Source organism: Wolffia australiana, chromosome 2 (genome assembly GCF_029677425.1).
Source record: "Wolffia australiana isolate 7733 chromosome 2, ASM2967742v1".
NCBI lineage: Eukaryota > Viridiplantae > Streptophyta > Magnoliopsida > Alismatales > Araceae > Wolffia > Wolffia australiana.
Window position 1 is genome coordinate 3,952,500 of NC_135836.1, and position 17,928 is coordinate 3,970,427.

A 17,928-nucleotide genomic window follows, 5' to 3' on the forward strand; every position below is an offset into this window, starting at 1 on the left:
TGCCATTCATTCTTTTACTTTCTATCTCTTCCTTCTTCTATCTCTATCTAAATCACTCTCTCTCTCTCTCTTCCTTTTTTTATAAACCAGAAGTAGCACAAAACACCCTACCACAACAACTACCCAGATAAAACGTTTTATAAAATAAGTAAAAAAAACACTACCTGTTCATATAGAAGTATTAAGCACACTGTCAACTTCCCCTGGTACCATTCATTCTTCTGCTTTCTATCTCTTCCTTCCTCTCTCTCTACACAATATATTATTCTACACACAAAACACCCTGTAAAGAAAACAAACTATGATTATAATTAGCAGTCCAGAATAAATTTCTATTAAAATAGGGCAAAAAAAATAAAATTCCATACTGCCTGTTCATAAAGTAGGATTATATTAAGCACACTATCTACACCTCCAGTTACCATTCATTCTTCTACTTTCTATCTCTTCCTTCTCCCTCTCTCTCTCTCTCTCTCTCTCTCTCTCTCTCTCTCTCTCTCTCTCTCTCTCTCTCTCTCTCTCTCTCTCTCTCTCTCTCTCTCTCTCTCTATATATATATATATATATATATATATCAATCTACACACAAAACACCCTGGCAAGACAACAAACTATGATTATTATTTGCAACCCAGAATTTTTTTCTAATTAAATAGGGCAAAAATAAAATTCCATACTACCTGCTAATACAGTAGGATTATATTAAGCACACTATCTACTCCCCTAGTTACCATACATTCTTCTACTTTTTATCTCTCTTCCATCTCCCCCTCTCTCTCTCTCTCTTTTCCTTTAATATAAACCAGAGTAAACACAAAACACTCTGTAACAACAACCCAGAAAAAAAATTTCTAAAATAATGCAAAAAACACTACCTGTTCACCAGTTACCATTCATTATTCTTCTCTCTATCTCTCTTCCTTGTCCCCCTCTCTCTCGATAAATATAAATCATTCTACACATAAAACACCCTGGAAAAACAATATAGAATAATTATTATTATTAGCATTTCTCTAAAATATGGCAAAAAATACTACCTATTCTTCCTTCTCTCTATAATCTCTCTCTCTCTCTTCCATCTCCTTCTACTCTCTCTCTCTCTCTCTCTCGACGTCTCTCTCTCCCTCTCCCTCTTTTTATAAACCAGGGTAAGCACAAAAAACCCTGTAACAACAACAACCCAGAAAAAAATTCTCAAAAATAATGCAGAAAAAACTACGTGTTCACATAGTAGTATCATATTAAGCATACTCCCCCAGTTACCATACATTCTTCTACTCTCCATCTCTCTTCCTTCTCCCCTCTCTCCCTCTTCCTTTTTATAAACCAGAGTAAACACAAAACGCCCTGTAACAACAACTATCCAGAAAAAAAATCTCTAAAATAATGCAAAAAACACTAACTGTTCATCTAGTAGCACTTTTAAGCACACTCCCTTCTACCCCAGTTACCATTCACTCTCTCTCTCTCTCTCTCTCCCTCTCCCTCTCTCTCTCTCTCTCTCCCTCTCTCTCTCTCTCTCTCTCCCTCCCTCTCTCTCTCTTCCTTCCAATACCAGACCAAACTCAAAACACCCTGTTTCATTCTTCTACTCTCCATCTGTCTTCCTTTTCCCCCTTCCTATCTCTCTGTAAGTCTCTCTCTCTCTCCCTTCCATACGGCAGACTAAACACAAAAACACTACCCAGAAAAAATCTGTATGAAATAAGGCAAAAAACACTGCCTCTCTCTAAATCTACTCCCCCAGTTACCATTCATTCTAAATCTCTGTAAGTCTCTCTTCCTGCTCCTCTCTCTAAATCTCCCTCCCTTATCTCTCTCTAAATCTCTCCTCTCTCTCTCTAACTGCTCTCTCTAAATCTCTCTCTCTCTCTCTAAATGCTCACTATCTACTCCAGTTACCATTCCTTCTCCCCCTCCCTCTCTCTCTTCCTGCTCCTCTCTCTAGATCTCCCTCCCTTATCTCTCTTTAAATCTCTCCTCTCTCTCTAACTCCTCTCTCTAAATCTCCCTCCCTCTCTCTCTAACTGCTCTCTCTAAATCTCCCTCCCCCTCTATCTCTCTCTAAATCTCTCATCTCTCTCTAACTGCTCTCTCTAAATCTCTCTCTCTCTCTAAATGCTCACTATCTACTCCAGTTACCATTCATTCTTCCACTCTCTCTCTCTCTCTAAATCTCTCTCTCTCTCTCTAAATGCTCCAGCTCCGCCGGCAGCCCCTGCCTTCCCACGGCGGCGCCGCCCCCCCGCCGCCGGCGATGGCGGCGGATCTCCCCCTCGTCGTCTCCCTCAACTGCCTTCACGACACCTCCCTCGAATCCCAAGCCTTGGCCGGCCTCGCCCTGGTGGAGCACGTTAGCTTAGCGCGCCTCGCGGAGGCCCGCACCGAGTCCGCCGCCGCCGTCCTCGTCCAGTCCCTCGCCTTCCTCCCCCGCGCCGCCCAGCGCCGCCTCCGCCCCTGGCAGCTCGTCGTCTGCCTCGGATCGTCCGATCGCGCCGGGGACTCCGCCCTGGCCGCCGATCTAGGGCTCAGGATCGTCCACGTCGACGCCAACCGCGCCGAGGAGGTTGCCGACACCGTCATGGCCTTGTTTTTGGGGCTTCTCCGTCGGACTCATCTGCTGTCGCGCCACGTGTCGTCCTCTGCCGCCGCGTCGGGCTGGCTCGGCTCGATTCAGCCGCTTTGCCGCGGTATGAGGAGGTGCCGGGGGCTTGTTCTTGGGATTATTGGCAGATCCGCCTCGGCCAGGTGCTTGGCTACGAGAAGCCTCGCTTTCAGGATGAGCGTACTCTACTTTGATGTCCAAGAGGTTTCTAGTTCTTGATCCGAATCTTGTTTTTTTTTTTTGCTTGGAATGTAGTTTGATTTTGATTCTTTTGCTTACCCATTTGATTGGAACTTCTGTTTTTTTTATTTTTCCGGTGGTTTTTCTTCATGTTCGGATGAATGTGATGATTCAGGAAGTATTTTGCTACATTTTTTTGGTTCCTGATTTCTTCGTTCTTTATCCGAACCTTGTTTTTTTGTGCTTGGAATGTAGTTTGATTTTGATTCTTTTGCTCACCCATTTGATTGGAACCTTTGTTTTTTTTTTTTCCGGTGGTTTTTCTTCCTTTAGGATGAATGCGATGATTCAGGAAGTATTTTACTACATTTTTGGTTCCTGATTCCATGGTTTTTTATCCGAATTTTGTTTTTTAGCTTGGAATGTAGTTTGATCTTGATTCTTTTGCTTACCCATTTGATTGGAGGTTGTTTTTTTTTAATGGGCCTGTGGTTTTTCTTCCTTTTCGGATGAATGTGATGATTTAGGAAGTATTTTGCTACATTTTTTTGGTTCCTGATTCCCTCGTTCTTTATCCGAAGTTTGTTTATTTAGATTAGAATGTAGTTTGATTTTGATTCTTTTGCTTACCCATTTGATTGTATTTTTTTTTTCAATGCGCCTGTGGTTTTTCTTCCTGCTCGGATGGATGTGACGATTAAGGAAGTATTTTGTTACATTGTTGGTTCCTGATTCCCTGGTTACTCATTTTATTGAAAAACTTGGTCCCTGACTCCCTGGTTGTTGATCAAAATCTTGTTTTGTGCATCAAGAGTAGTTTAATTTTTTATAGTTGTACGCGAGCCTTTTTTTGGAAATTTGTTCTTTACTCTTTCATTCTTCTTTTTTCAATGAATATGATGATTGGAGAGGTATTCAATTCTTCATTCCCTGGTTCTTGTTTTGCGCAACAAACGTGATTTGATTTCAATAGTTTTTTGTAAACTCATTTTACTGAAACTTCTTTTTAATATATATGTGGTTGCTATTTCTGGGTGATGTTTAATGAAGTATCCCACTGTCTCATTTTTTATTTTCGGACGAATGTGATGAGTCAAGAGGTGTTCAGTCTTTCGTTCCCTGGTTCTTGACCAAACAAAAAAAATTGCGCATCAAAATTAGTTTAACTTCAATAGTTTTGGATACTCAATTATTGAAACATGGTATTCTATCTATCTGTTTTCTTGCTTGATTTTCTTTTGAAAGATCTTGCTTGATATTTGTAAAGTATCCAGCTCTTTCGTTTTTCTTTTTCTATGAATGAGGTGCTTTTCGTTTTCTTTCTTTGTCTGGACGTCTTTGATAGGCTGAATTTTTAAATAATTATGTCAAATAGTCGGAACAATTTGGTCACCTCATGCCATTTGTTGTACTGATCTTCATTTCTGGTTTTTTCTTAATTTTCCATTATTTCAGCATTTTCTGATTCTTTTTCCTGAATTTGAATATTTAGGGAGAGGAAAAACCAGTCAGACCCTCTATCACTTATATAATTACTATATATATCGACTGACAGGTTAGTGAACATTTTCCGCGATAACTAGCCAAAAAAAACAAGGAAATAGCTTCTAGCTCAAGTTCAAGTGGATACTTCTCTTCTCTCGTCTTCGCTATCCCTGCCAATCCTCATCTCCTGCCTTTGATACACTAATTTTTTAATAAATTATTTCTTCAAATAATTTTTTTTAATAAATTATAGAAAATACTGTAATCTAGTTCTCCTACGCTGCTGATCATATTTTCATTTGTGAAATTTTCTGAAATTTCCAATTTTTAGGGAGAGGAAATACCAGTCAGACCTGCTATTATCTTTCCCCGTGCTGCCCGAAGAATGGACACTCTGAATGATCTGCTTGCTGCCAGCGACCTTGTCTCTCTCCATTGCGCACTAACAGACGAAACAGTTCACATTCTCAACGAAGAGTGCCTTCAGCATATAAAACCTGGTAATTATTGTTAACATAATCGTGATTTGTATTCTTTTTTACCATACTCCGAGACACTATTTGAGTAAACTCTATTCTTTTCTCCAGGTGCATTTATAGTAAACACCGGAAGCAGCCAATTGATAGATGACTGTGCATTAAAACAGCTGCTGATTGATGGAACTGTTGCCGGCTGTGCTTTGGATGGCGCCGAAGGCCCCCAGTGGATGGAAGCATGGGTATATATATATTCTTGATGCTCGTATTATCCATAGACTAGGGTCCAAGGATGATGTTGAATTCGTCCTTGTCATCGTCGTGCGTGGGTCTCTTGGTTGAATGGGAGTGATAATGACAAATCTTGGAAACTGGATGACGATGCTGACGATGAAACATCATTGTCCACTAGCAGATGCTGACAAATTCGTCGTTCTCGTCGTCATCCCTAAGCTTTGTTATCGTCACTGTTGTCAGTGGGTAGTTTGGGCAATGACGATGACGAAACAGCATCAACAGTTGGATGAAGAGGATGAGGAAACATCATTTTCCACTTGCAGATAATGAAAAATTCGTCGTTCTAATTGTCATCCTTAAACTTTGTTATCGTCACTGTTGTCAGTGGGTGGCTTGGGCAATGACGATGACGAAATGGCATCAACAGTTTAATGAAGAGCATGATGAAAATCAGGAATCTCGGAAACTGAATGTTGATGCTGTTGACTAATTGTCGGCAATTACTTGCACACAATGACTAAGCTTCCATCATCATCTTCATCAACTGCTCATCATCGTTATCTTGATCCATGTTCGGGCTTCGAGGAATGACAGTGACAAAAAAAATTGTCATTGTTACTGACAGCTCTTCATGATCATCCCCAAATCTCGTCGCCATCATCCATTTTTGGGATTGGACAAATGTCAATGACAATGGTGATTCATCAAAATTCAATGGAACATGATGGTGGAGATGATGGCAATCCATCATCATCTACACCAAACACCTAAAACATGATGAATAAATTCCTGGTTTATTCAGGTGAGAGAGATGCCGAACGTGCTAATTCTCCCGAAAAGCGCTGATTATAGTGAAGAGGTTTGGATGGAGATCAGGGAGAAAGCTATCTCCATTCTCCACTCTTTCTTCAGCGATGGCATCATCCCCGAGGACGACATTTCAGACGCAGAAGCCGAGCAGAGTGAGGTCATGGACGGGGAGGGCGAGCCAGAGACCTGGCCGAAGACTGGCGAAGTCCAAAGTCAACCCACCCACCGGCCGAGGGACCCAAATCCTCAGTCCAGAGAGTCCAATTGGGGTGAGAATTCTCGGAACCGGGTCGAGGCCCGGCGCGGAAGGTCCGGGAAGAAGGGGAAGAAGCGGCCGGCGCGCCGCCAGTCCAAGCAGAAGTCAGAGGAGTTCTCTGCTGCCGGAGATAGCCACTCGGCCTCGGTGCTCGAGGGCCGTGGCAGCTCAGACTCGGAAGACGGAAAGAACAAGCAGATATGCCTCGCCGACCAGGGCTCGGAGGCAGTGTCGGTCGGGAAGTCGGCGTCGGCGGAGGATCTGAGAGAAGGGCATGTGGTGGTGATCGGCCCGAAAGGCCGAGCCGGGTTGTTTGCTGCCAGGTGGAGGCAGCCTGGCGTCGACTCGGCCGTAGAGGTCATGACGAGTGTCACAAGGAGAGACCCGGCTGCCCAGTTTCTCGTCACGTTAACGGGGAAGGTTGGCGGCGGCGCTGACTTTGTGTTCATTCTGGCTCTCGAGATGTGGTGGGATGATTCTCTTGACTGCTGTTTCTGTGCAGGGTTTGGGATTGCGGTCCTTCACCGCCGGTGGACAGCTGTTGCAGGTACTAAGGCTTCTCTCTCTATCTCTATATCCTTCTCTTACACTTGCTCTTATTCTCTCTATCTTTATATCCCTCACTGGTTTAGTTGCTCTGTTGGAATCAGTACTTTCACTTTCTCTCTCTACCTTAAAATTTTGCTTTTGCTCTCCATTGCCCTCTCTCTCTCTCTGTTTGGTCTCTTTTCATTTCCCTTCCCCTTCCCTTGTCCAAAACGCTCCATTGGCCTCAAAACTCTCACTTCCTCTTCAATTTTCAGTCTGCAGTCGTCGGTCTCTCTCTATCTCCCCTCTCTTAGACCTGCTCTCATTATTTCCCTCTCTTGCTCTTCTAAGTTCTCTCCCTACTCTTCTAAACTCATCTCTCTCTCTCTCTCTCTCTCTCTCTCTCTCTCTCTCTCTCTCTCTCTCTCTCTCTCTCTTTCTCTCTCTCTCTCTCTCTTCCCCTCTCTCTTCATCAGTTTATTTGCTCACTCTTTCTCCGCGACGATCTCTCTTTCTATCCCTTTATCAGTTCATTTGCTCACTCTTTCTCCACAACGATCTCTCTCTCTCTCTCTCTTCATCAGTTTATTTGCTTACCTTTCTCCACGACAATATCTCTGTCTCTCTCTTCAACAGCCTATTTGAGTAATTCTCTTTCTCTCACTCTATAACAATTTATCTCTCCTCTCTTCTCTCTCTTTAACAGTTCACCATACAATATCATATTAGCTCTCCTTTCACTCTTTTTGCTTCCTCCCTCCACAACAATATATCATCTCTCTCTCTCTCTCTCTCTCTCTCTCTCTCTCTCTCTCTCTCTCTCTCTCTCTCTCTATATATATATATATATATATATATATATATATATATATAACAATACGTTTGATTACTTCATCCCTCTTCAACAATCAATGTGCTCCCTCTCTTTTTCTCTAACAGTCTTTTTGCTTACTGTCGACAACAATCTACCCGCTTTCTCTCTGGTCTGTAGTCAACTTACTTTTTCTCTTACAACTATCTATCAGCTTGCTCTCCCTAGTCAACAGTCAACATATCTTTCTCTTACAACTATCTATCAGCTCGCTTTCTCTAGTCAACAGTCAAGATACTTTTTCTCTTACAACAATCTATCAGCTCTCTCTCTCTAGTCAACAGTCAACATACTCTTCCTCTTACAACAATCTATCAGCTCTCTGTCTCTAGTCAACAGTCAACATACTCTTCCTCTTACAACAATCTATCAGCTCTCTCCCTCTAGTCAACAGTCAACATACTCTTCCCCTTACAACAATCTATCAGTTCTCTCTGTCTCTAGTCAACAGTCAACATACTCTTTCTTTTACAACAAGCTATCAGCTCTCTCTCTCTTGTCACATACTCTTTCTTTTACAACAAGCTATCAGCTCTCTCTCTAATCAACAGTCAACGTACTCTATCTCCTACAACAATCTATCAGCTCTATTTCTTTCCAGTCAACGGTCGACCTACCCATTCTCTTACAACAATCTGTCAGCTCTCTCTCTAGTCAACAGTCAACCTACTCTTTCTGACAATAATCTATCCACTCTCTCTCTTGTCAACAGTCAACCTGCTCTCACTTACAAAAGTTTCAGGTCTCTCTATCTCTAATCAACAGTTAACCTACTCGCACTTACAAAAGTCTCAGGTCTCTCTATCTCTAATCAACAGTCAACCTGCTCTCACTTACAAAAATCTCAGCTCTAGTCAACAGTCAACCTGCCCTCACTTTCAAAAGTCTCAGCTCTCTCTATTCTTGTCAACAGTCAACCTGCTCGCACTTACAAATGACTCAGCTCTCTCTATCTCTAGTCAACAGTCAACCTGCTCTCACTTTCAAAAGTCTCAGCTCTCTCTATCTCTAGTCAATAGTCAACCTACTCTCACTTTCAAAAGTCTCAGCTCTCTCTATCTCTAGTCAACGGTCAACCTACTATTTTTCATACAACAATCTATTAGCTCACTCTTTCTCTGGTCAATAGTCAACCTACTCTTTCTCTTTCATATAAAAATCTATCAGCACTTTCTGTCTTCAACTCAAACTCTAATTTCTTTCTTTCTCTACGACAATCTATATACTCTTTCTCTCTCTTCTCGTTGACTGGGGGCATTGGCAGATGAACAGCAAGGGGGAGTTAGTCTTCGGGAGCCACAGCCTCGGCTCCCGGGAAAGATGGGTTCTCGAAGGCACTACTCTCGACGACTGCCAGCTCATCAACGCGGTCAACTCCCAGGTCAACTGCACCCTCACATTCTCCCCCTCAAACATTACCTGCAGTCAAGATCTATGAGTTGACTTTGACTCCTGACTTCTGTGTTAGGTGCCCCTGGAGGTTCGCATCGAGGTCGTGGCCGTCGTCGACGAGGATGGTGTCAGCAGGTGGCTTGACTGAGCTTGCCTTTTCTCTCTCCCCCTCATCTTATTTTTTCAACTGGATTTCTGTAATTTTGCCATTGGTAGGAAATTATGAATGAGAAGTTAGAAGAATTTGGCAGGGTTAGCTTCCATGGGTGGTAGAGAGAGAGAGAGAGAAGGGATTGATGATAATTTGAGGTAAGTTGATGTTAAAGTAGGAATTCTTTTTAAGGGTAGAGAGAGAAAGAGAGAGGCCATACTTCACAGAGGATCTCTGTTGACATCCTTGTAGAGCAGATATCGTGACGGAGACTTGCCCAGTGCGCCGTACCTGGGTGACGATGAGACAGAAAGAGTGAGGGGGAGTGTAAGAAGTAGAAGAGATCATCTGGGCAAGATGGAGAGGAAAAGAGCAAGAAATAAAAGGGAGAAACCGAGGAAGATAGAGAGAGGAGGGAGAAAGGAAATAGAGCAGGATAGAGAGAGAGCAAGAAATAGAAGAGATAAACAGAGCAGGATAGAAATAGAGGACAGAGAAAGGAAGTAGAGTAGGATGGAGAGAGATGCAGATAGAGAGAGCAAGAAATAGAAGAGATCAACAGTGGAAGATAGAGAGGGGAGAAAGGAAACAGAAAGGTAGAGATAGATGCAGAGAGAGAGAGAGAGAGTAAAACATAGAAGGGATAAACATGGCAAGATGGAGAGGAGAGAGAGAAAGGAAACATAGCAAGGTAGAGAGAGATACAGAGAGAGAGAGAGCAAGAAATAGAAGAGATCAACAGAGCAAGATAGAGAGGAGAGAAAGAAAGGAAATAGAGCAAGATAGAGAGAGATGCAGAGGGGGAGAGAGAGCAAGAATTAGAAGAGATGAACAGTCCAAGATAGAGACGACATAAAGGAAACAGATCAAGACAGATCGAGAGAGAGCAAGAAATTGAAGAATCAAAAGATATGGTAGAGAGGAGAGGGAAAGGAAACGGAGTAAGATAAAGAGAAATACAGAGAGAGAGAGAGAAATAGAAGAGATGAACAGAGCAAGATAGAGAGGAGAGAGAGAGAGAGATAACCTGAGGGAGACAGAAAGAGAGAGAGTCGTGCGAAAGGGAATAGAGGAAGATAGAGAGGAGAGAGAAAGAGAACAAGAAATAGAAAGCACAGAAAAGATAGATAGATAGATAGATAAATAGAGGATGCTACCATTGAGGCACAAATGGCGCCATCCAGATAGCGTCCCCCGCTTGAACCGGATACCTACTCGACGACATTGAAAAGAAGGCTGATTAGTGATTTTAACACTTATAGCATAAAAGTCATTAAATCCTCCCAAATAACGATGAAATTTTTGACTTACGCAGAATCAACAGAGAGGATTAAGATAAAATAAAACAAAACTATTGACTTTGCAGAGTAGAAGTTGACTTGTTTATACCAGTTATCCCCCAGGCGGTAGATTCCCTGCCCTTGCAATAGCAGCAGCCCATGCTGGTTGTAGTGCACTTCCTGAAACATATAACGCAAAAAATCCAATAATGCCTTCTTTTTATGGTAATAATTCGCAATTTCTAGTTTATACTACTATGTTATGATCCAAACCTTGACGTTAAGATACTCTCCAGGCTCAAAATCCATAATCTGCAATAGTGGACGTCAACGATTTCGCTTGGTCAAGACAGATTATTTTTTTGTGAAAACCATCATATGCAAATACTGATAAATATCGTTTCCTCCGTGTAACCAAACTCTGAGTGTACGTAAAAGAAGTGGACACATCATAATGAACAAATTTCTAAATAGATTATATGACGAGGGTTCGGGTTTGGTTACCAACCTCGTCGGCTCATTAATGTATATTGCAGAATAATTAAAGAGGTTTTGCAATTGAAAATGCATAACTTTTTCCTTATTAGACCCCAAAATAGTAAAGAACTGACCACTCGGCCCAACCTGACCTGAGCGATCGTTGGGTCAACTAAGCCGACCCACCAAAAGGCTTTGTTAAGGCTCGTGAATGGAGGAGGGAATTAGGGAACGGCAGCCATCATCCATCACGTCACATGTCACCGTGACGGCAACGTGACGGATGATGTGACGGTGATGGTGACAAAATTAGGAGCCCGTGACGGTGACGGTGACGGATGACAAACTGGGTGGTGACGGAAACGTGACGGCGACGGAGGGCCTCGGATGAGTGACGTGACGGGACGGCCGTCATGGATGACGGACGTGACGGGACGGCCATCATGAATGACGGCCGTGACGGATTTTTAAAAATGACCCACAAAAGCTTAAAAATCGTTCGATTTAAGCTTTTTGACGGCCGAGATTTTGCCACCAGGTGTCTCTAACTCGATTTCTTGGCATTTTGCAGAAAGGTCCCTGCGCAAAAGGATGCCATCCAAAGATAATTGGAGATATGCCCCTCCAATTCTCTCTCCTCCGCATGTCTATTTTTCCCAGGGACGCCACAAACCATGACGGCGATGCGAACGTGACGGATTTTCCAAAATTCTCGGACGTGTGACGGGACAGTGACGTGACGAAACTTCCGTCACATCACCGTCACGTCCCAGACGTGCCATTACCTAGAGAATAGAACGAAGGGAATGGGACGGAATGGCACCAGTCAGTAATCCGTAAGATTCTGCGAATCCTCAAAATAACGATCCTTTTTTCAGCAGTAGGAAGTATTGTCCTCTTCTCACAGGCCTTGTCAGTGCCGGGAGAAGAGGGACCAATCCAAGTTGCAGAGGAGAACAATGTGTCAGGAAGATAGAAGAGGGGGGAATGGGGGAAATCCTCAGGGAAGCGGGAAGAGCGTCGCTTCCTGGAGAGAGAGAGCATCCTCTGGTGCAGGTAAGAACTTCTGCAGGGGCAGTAGGAGCGAGAGGTGAGCAAGGGAGGCCCGCGACAAGGTGCGCTAGGGAAATGATGAGAGAGAGAGAAGAAATTCACGGTGATTCAAAAGCTGCTTCTCTTCTTTCTCCACAACCCTTAAGTTAGGGTTGCTGTTGGGCTTGGGGCTCTAATGCTGTTTGGGCTTCCGCCGCTCATAAATACGGCCCAGTATCATATCACCGCTCAATGGACTGGATGGAATAGATGGCGGACCGGACTGATGACGGTTGAAGATTTATTGGAAGTCACGCGCACACGATAACAGAACAGGACGGAACCGAAGCCACGGAGGCTTTCGCTCCGTTCCCGTCTGGAGGTCAGGATGGGTGTGATAAGCACCTTCCGAAGGCTTATCAAAGAAGACGAGGCATCACACGCTGATAAGCATCTTCCGAAGACTTACCGCAGGAAGAAGAAGAGTCACACGCACAGGTCGCTAGAAGCACGTGCGAAAGTTAGAATAACTGGCGAGAGGGGAGGCTATAAATAAAGAGGGAAAAAGGGGGAAGGGCATCGAGTTGGTTTTTCTCAGTCGCAAGGGCGTGGGCTGGTGGGAGATTCTCTACGCCGGAGGAGAGGGGCCGATCCGGCCTTGTTCCACCTCTATCGTTTCTAGAGTTGTTCCTGCTCTATCCTTACTCTCTTCTTCACGACACTTTTCTTCTACATTCTCAGTTTTCCCTGGGATTTTCTTGATTGCTATTATATTTTCTTGAGATCCTTGATTCGGGAATTCGTGAGATCTACCGAGGAATTCTATCACTGTGACTGATGACAGTAAGGAATGGGACAGATGATGAAACATCATCTGTCAATGAGATTTAGGCCTAGTCGAGGGTGGGGTCGGGTTGACTAACCAACCCTGGAAGAGTTAAACCCTGATAATGACACATAAATAGTTTTATATTTTGCTTGCGGAAAGTAAGTGTATGCTCACATGGATGTTAAAATCGTATGAAGGTGAGGTGGGGAGCAATTTTCTCAATTTAAAAACCTGAAATAAATACGAGAGAAATGCAGAAGTGTCAGAGAAATTAAGAGAGAGAATGAATAAAAATATCTGAGCGTGCAGGGTAAACTTAGCGTGTGCACCTCTCCTGGAGTTTCAAGAAGAGGCTGCTTTGCAGTTGACCCAAAAACCATCTCTGTAACATGGCCTTTTAGGGTACTCTGCCTATTCAAAAGAGACCGATGATAAGTCCAACTAAATACATGTAATTAATTCAAAAATATCATGCGTGTAGAGCCAGATAACTTAAAACTTTAATATCTATCAGACATTATGTGCTTAAGTGAGAGAGAGAGGAAGAGAGAGAAATTAGACAGAAGGGAACAGGATCATTGCGACAAGCCATGCCATTACATGTCAGAAACCCTTATCGAACAAAATATCACAATAATTCATTTTATCCAGAGTGGGAGAAGACCCACTTAAAAAATGATAAATTATGGGCCCTGGAAATGAGCCCGCTTCTTTAGAACAAGTTCTCATACAAGTTGAAACATATATACAAGGGATTATATACATACAAGGGAACATATTAATAAACCTCGGGCTGACAGAATTCATTGTAGTCATTGTCATCCCCAAATTTCCTTTGTTTTCGTAGCAAGACGAATGATGAGATTATGAGATGATCATGAGACAATGACACGATGATTCATCACCACCATTGTCTTGAACGAATCTGAAACATACTGGGAATCGGTCACACAATGGCAGACATAAAAAACTGAAAGAAAACAAGAGAAATGAATATGAACCCCCGAGAAAGCGAATGACAGTAATCGCCCAACTTCTAACAAATTAAAATTTTATCAAATTTGGCCAAGCATGGATCACATAGATGTAGTTTATGCAACATGTTCTAAACATGTGCAAAAGTGTAACATCACGGTTTTGTGTAGGCATGGATTTGGGAAAGAATTAGTGGCACGACGGCACAAATATCACATGATTAGAGTTCATGGGGAGTCAATTTTGAGCTGCACTAGAATTTTATTTCTCCCGCATTAAGCTATGGTGATGCACCCTCTATGTTCCTCAACATGGACAGAATGGAGAAGCCAAGCAGTGGGAATAGAAAAATGTTGAGATTGAAACAAACTTTCCCGACACTATCACAAGTATTCTTTTGTACAGAACTCATAAGGAACCAGTATTATGATATCGAAAGACAAAGACAACAAAATACGCATGGGTAAAAACATATAAAAAGGAAACTTTATGGGTAGATTATGAAAAAGGATTGGAAAATTGAAACCTTCGTTCGAATAACACCAGCGTCGCGGCTTCATCAGCCTCCAATGAGTGATCGAAATTGGCCGGAAAGTATGCATAAGTATCAACCTACTCCAACCAAGAAAACTGTAAGGGAGAATAAAAGGATGAAAATAAAGGTGTTGCAAAGACAACCCCCCACAATGTATTAGAGTGCAATCCTAAAATTGAAAATCCACCATTTGAGATACAACTTAAGAAAAAGTAACCACAGGAACTGGATGATTTGAAAATTAAATACAGCATAATAAGTCTCACAAACTTATAAGAACAAATCTTTTTCCTTGGTTTTTCTAAGCTATCCATAAATTCTAAGAGACATCCACTTAAGACTGTTTCTAAGAACCCTTTACAGACGCCTCTCTGCACCGCTTTTGTGTTTGCCATCACCGATGACAATGAAAAGAGAGCAATGATGAGTTGTCAGTGTTCCCATCATTCACCCTCACCAGGATGATGCTAGCAACGCAGATATTGTCAGCATTGTCTCTCATCCTATTCAGCACGAAGATGATGATGATGTTTTGAATCGTCGTCTTCCCTTTGTTAACCTCTCTCAAAGTGTGAGCGTTTCTTTTCTTGCAGGCCTGTGTCATTCATGTGGTTGGAAAAAGACATTACGGAATTTTCAGACCAAATAAATTTATAAATTTCAGGAAGTTTGATTAATTTCAATTGCATCGGACTGTTAATACTTTCAAAAGAAACTAGCAAGGTGAATCGTCTCATGGAAAATGCAGCTATTTATGGATAGCAACATCCTAAGAAACCCACTTTGTTTTTTTGCTATTTACCACAAAGGATTGCGTCTCAGGCTAAGTCGTTGAATTTTTTCCTTCAATGAAATAGTTTAATGCACTGAAGCACATTACTTCAACTTACACCCATCAAGTGGCCACATCCAAACCCACAGGATAGTGTCGCAGAACCTTCAACCAGAAACACAAACCTGCAAATAAACGATGTCAGATGAATATTATATCAGTAGAATCGTTAAGTCAATTCCTCCAAATATCTTTTTTGATAGAAGGGGCAGAGGAATTTCATCAACTATATTAACAGAGAATAGCTTCCACTAAACTGGGCAGCTGGCAGAGTATACATATATCTCTCTCCTCATTCCTCTCATTAATAAGATGAAGAGGTGTCTTCGCCATGCATTCACCTTTCAACATTTTGTGGTGGCAATGCAGAAGTAGACTTTGCTGCATGGCAGATATGCATCAGTTAAAATTAGGTCTCTCCAAATACATAATAGGTTAAATAGACAAAAATAGACGAACAAGGTTCACAATAGAATGTTTAATATCCAAAATTATTCTTGATTTATAAAAACCAAATAAAGAAATAAAACAGTGCAAAATGTAATCATCGCCCATTGGCTAGAAACCAAAGCCCTGATGCGATCCGAATGGTGGCATATGGGAGACAAAGATGGAGAACAGGCAAGTCTGCAGTAGCAACGAGGCAGACCAAGGCTTTGACATGGGAATGCCAAATAAAGAAGAGGGAGAGTCATCACGTGTTCACACATGCGATGATCCAGTAGCCTAGGCACATGCACAGGTCATTACAACGAAGGAAATAAAGGGGAATTCAAGAGGCAGGGAACAGCAGAAATGGACACTTTGAGTTCTTGGAGATTGTTCGATGGAGAGGGATCCGGAGACAGGGGGATGTATGAGGCTTAGCACGCAGAAGTGAGAGATCTTTCAAGTTATTCTAGAGACAAGAAGACAACAGTATGGGAAGACATATTCTCAATCGTTGAGATCAAGAGATCATGGTTATCTTGGAGGAGGCGAAGCCCGGAGATCTATCCAGCGGATCAATTCTTTGGCAATCTCAATCAGTCCCCAAGGGAGGAATCAACAGTCAGTGAGGTACAATTGGACTTCTGAGGATTCAGTTTACCACTGACTTCTATTGAGTGTTTATCCGTCAACACAATTCTGGCAATAAATGAATGAAAGAAATATAGGAAATATGCTTTTTCATCAGTTGTGTAGTGGCACTGGAGTGAGAGGGCTTCTAGGGCACTGTGAAATCAAACAAAAATGAAATCGAAAGAGAAGAAAAGGTCTTCCGCTATCAAAGGCATGACCTTGTGTGCAGCTGAGTGTGGGCCTCTTGGGAACCCAGTCCCATTTTCTAGTAACGGTAATGGATACCAGTAAAAAAGTGGAAATTGTAAGACTTAATAATTGGCCACCAACATCAGCATTACATGTCGCTGATTGATCGTCAACTATCTGCTAGTCTCAGCCATTTGAAATAAAAAGAAAAAAGAGCCATAACGGATTAATTTGAACTAGACTGGTGTGCATTCAATCTTCTGGTAGCAAATAAACTTCATATCCTCAGAAATTCTCTCATTAAGCGCTAGTAAAGCCAACACTGTAGGAGAGTATGTCCCTTGATCTCGAGTAAATCATGCAATGATAAAAAAATGGCTAAATATTGAAATGACACAAAATTTTTGCTGTTGTCATGCTTAATTGACATAAAATCATACGCTGCATCTTCGCCAAGTACATTGAAAAATGTGACCCCATAGCCGGAGTGATCAGATAAGCCCCCAGAGTGTTAGTCCTGCAAGAGAGAACGGTATTGTAAGTAGATTAAAGTTTCCTCGGACAAAAAAGCCTCTTTTTCAAGAACAACGCAGCAATACCAGTTAAGAAGCGGGCTAAAGACATGAGATTCGGTCGTGATGAGAGCATGATCCCTTCTGTAGGCACTACGCGTGAATCCAGGGAGATCTAAAAACACGAAGAAGGAAAGTGAACAAACTAGCCGCGTCGTACTGATAATAACATTGCCGGATCGCCTCGTACAATTGCCCAATTTCAACGTCGAATTTCCAAGAATAAGACAAACGAAAGCAAACGAACAAATCGAGAAGACTACCTTCAAAGTGAGCGGGGGACAGCGTCGGATTGGTGACCTTCCAGTATATCGATTTCGCCGATTCGAGCTCGCAACCGGTTCCAGCAGACGCCGCGCAGAATCCTTCCTCGAGGACTGTTCCTCTCGCCTCTCCTGCCAAGAACATAAATTCATCAAAACTTTTATCGGATATCAAAAATCCTTAACGACACTCAGCCATACCAAATCGCGCGATGAACATCAAGAACAGGAAGAGCGGGCGCGAAGCGGACAGGAGACGGAAGCTTCTCGAATTCGACATGGCCTAGAGCTTCTTACTACGAGCAAGCGGTCAGTTCAGTTGGTTTTATAGTAGGGATTGTAACCGGTTATCCGAAATTTTATCACTTTCTTGCACGTTCGCCCCCAACAATTCAAATTTATTTCTGATTGACCTTTTTTTCTGTTATTTATGCCATTCTCTAATTGCAGATGAAGAGAATAAATATTTTCTTTCAATGATTTTTTTGGCATGTAAATCAAGCTCGAAGTAATTTATAGTTTTTTTTCTCATAAATATATTAGACTAGGAACTAGTCTGAGTGTCAGCAATTTTTTGTTGTGAAATCAGCCTTTTGACCTTATGTAAGGAGAAGAATGTGAAATCCAGTTATACCCATTAATAAAGCAAAAAAATAGAGTTTTAACTTTCTATTGTGAAAATACAAGCCCAGAAGGATTTTTTTATCCTTCTTCGTTGATTTTACAACGCATCGGTTCTAAGTATAATGACATTTGGGTTTGATAATTAAGTGTATCCTAAATCATTTGGGAGTATTGGGAGAATGAGACATTGTATAATACGATAATCACTAATGGCAAAAGTTTAATGAGAGAGTTGACATACTCCTTCATATTTTCTTGGGCATTAGG

General features: G+C 42.1%; 2 protein-coding genes across 3 annotated transcripts; one reads left to right on the plus strand and one right to left on the minus strand.

Annotated features, from left to right (window-relative positions):
• The first annotated feature begins 2,129 nt into the window (after positions 1-2,129).
• On the plus strand, positions 2,130-9,090 carry AN (NAD(P)-binding Rossmann-fold superfamily protein). The gene is made up of 7 exons (XM_078591703.1): positions 2,130-2,809; positions 4,602-4,770; positions 4,858-4,988; positions 5,786-6,469; positions 6,552-6,596; positions 8,713-8,829; positions 8,917-9,090. The coding sequence occupies exons 1-7, from the start codon at positions 2,195-2,197 to the stop codon at positions 8,986-8,988; spliced, it is 1,833 nt and encodes a 610-aa protein (XP_078447829.1). The 5' UTR covers positions 2,130-2,194; the 3' UTR covers positions 8,989-9,090.
• UGLYAH (ureidoglycine aminohydrolase) lies at positions 8,573-17,366 on the minus strand. Of its 2 annotated transcripts, XM_078591709.1 has the most exons (14): positions 17,239-17,366; positions 17,038-17,169; positions 16,802-16,889; positions 16,643-16,719; positions 15,293-15,332; positions 15,010-15,076; positions 14,111-14,196; positions 12,939-13,020; positions 12,784-12,840; positions 10,545-10,583; positions 10,381-10,451; positions 10,149-10,202; positions 9,212-9,282; positions 8,573-9,035 (listed from the first exon to the last, which is right to left on the minus strand). In XM_078591709.1, the coding sequence occupies exons 1-13, from the start codon at positions 17,315-17,317 to the stop codon at positions 9,213-9,215; spliced, it is 942 nt and encodes a 313-aa protein (XP_078447835.1). In that variant the 5' UTR covers positions 17,318-17,366; the 3' UTR covers positions 8,573-9,035; position 9,212. The 2 variants fall into 2 exon arrangements, with proteins under 2 accessions (XP_078447835.1, XP_078447833.1); XM_078591707.1 differs by lacking the exon at positions 8,573-9,035 and having other exon boundaries at positions 9,120-9,282.
• Between the last annotated feature and the right edge of the window lie 562 nt (positions 17,367-17,928).

Bases quoted from the DNA above. Each gene is read 5' to 3' on its own strand.
- AN (XM_078591703.1), top strand. From the start codon at position 2,195: ATGCTCCAGCTCCGCCGGCAGCCCCTGCCTTCCCACGGCGGCGCCGCC. The intron at 6,470-6,551 runs GTTGGCGGCGGC...GTTTCTGTGCAG, and splicing joins TCGTCACGTTAACGGGGAAG to GGTTTGGGATTGCGGTCCTT. The intron at 8,830-8,916 runs GTCAACTGCACC...CTTCTGTGTTAG, and splicing joins TCAACGCGGTCAACTCCCAG to GTGCCCCTGGAGGTTCGCAT.
- UGLYAH (XM_078591709.1), bottom strand. From the start codon at position 17,317: ATGTCGAATTCGAGAAGCTTCCGTCTCCTGTCCGCTTCGCGCCCGCTC. The intron at 16,720-16,801 runs GTATTGCTGCGT...TCTCTCTTGCAG, and splicing joins TTTAGCCCGCTTCTTAACTG to GACTAACACTCTGGGGGCTT. The intron at 12,841-12,938 runs GTGCACACGCTA...TATTTATTTCAG, and splicing joins TTCTTGAAACTCCAGGAGAG to GTTTTTAAATTGAGAAAATT.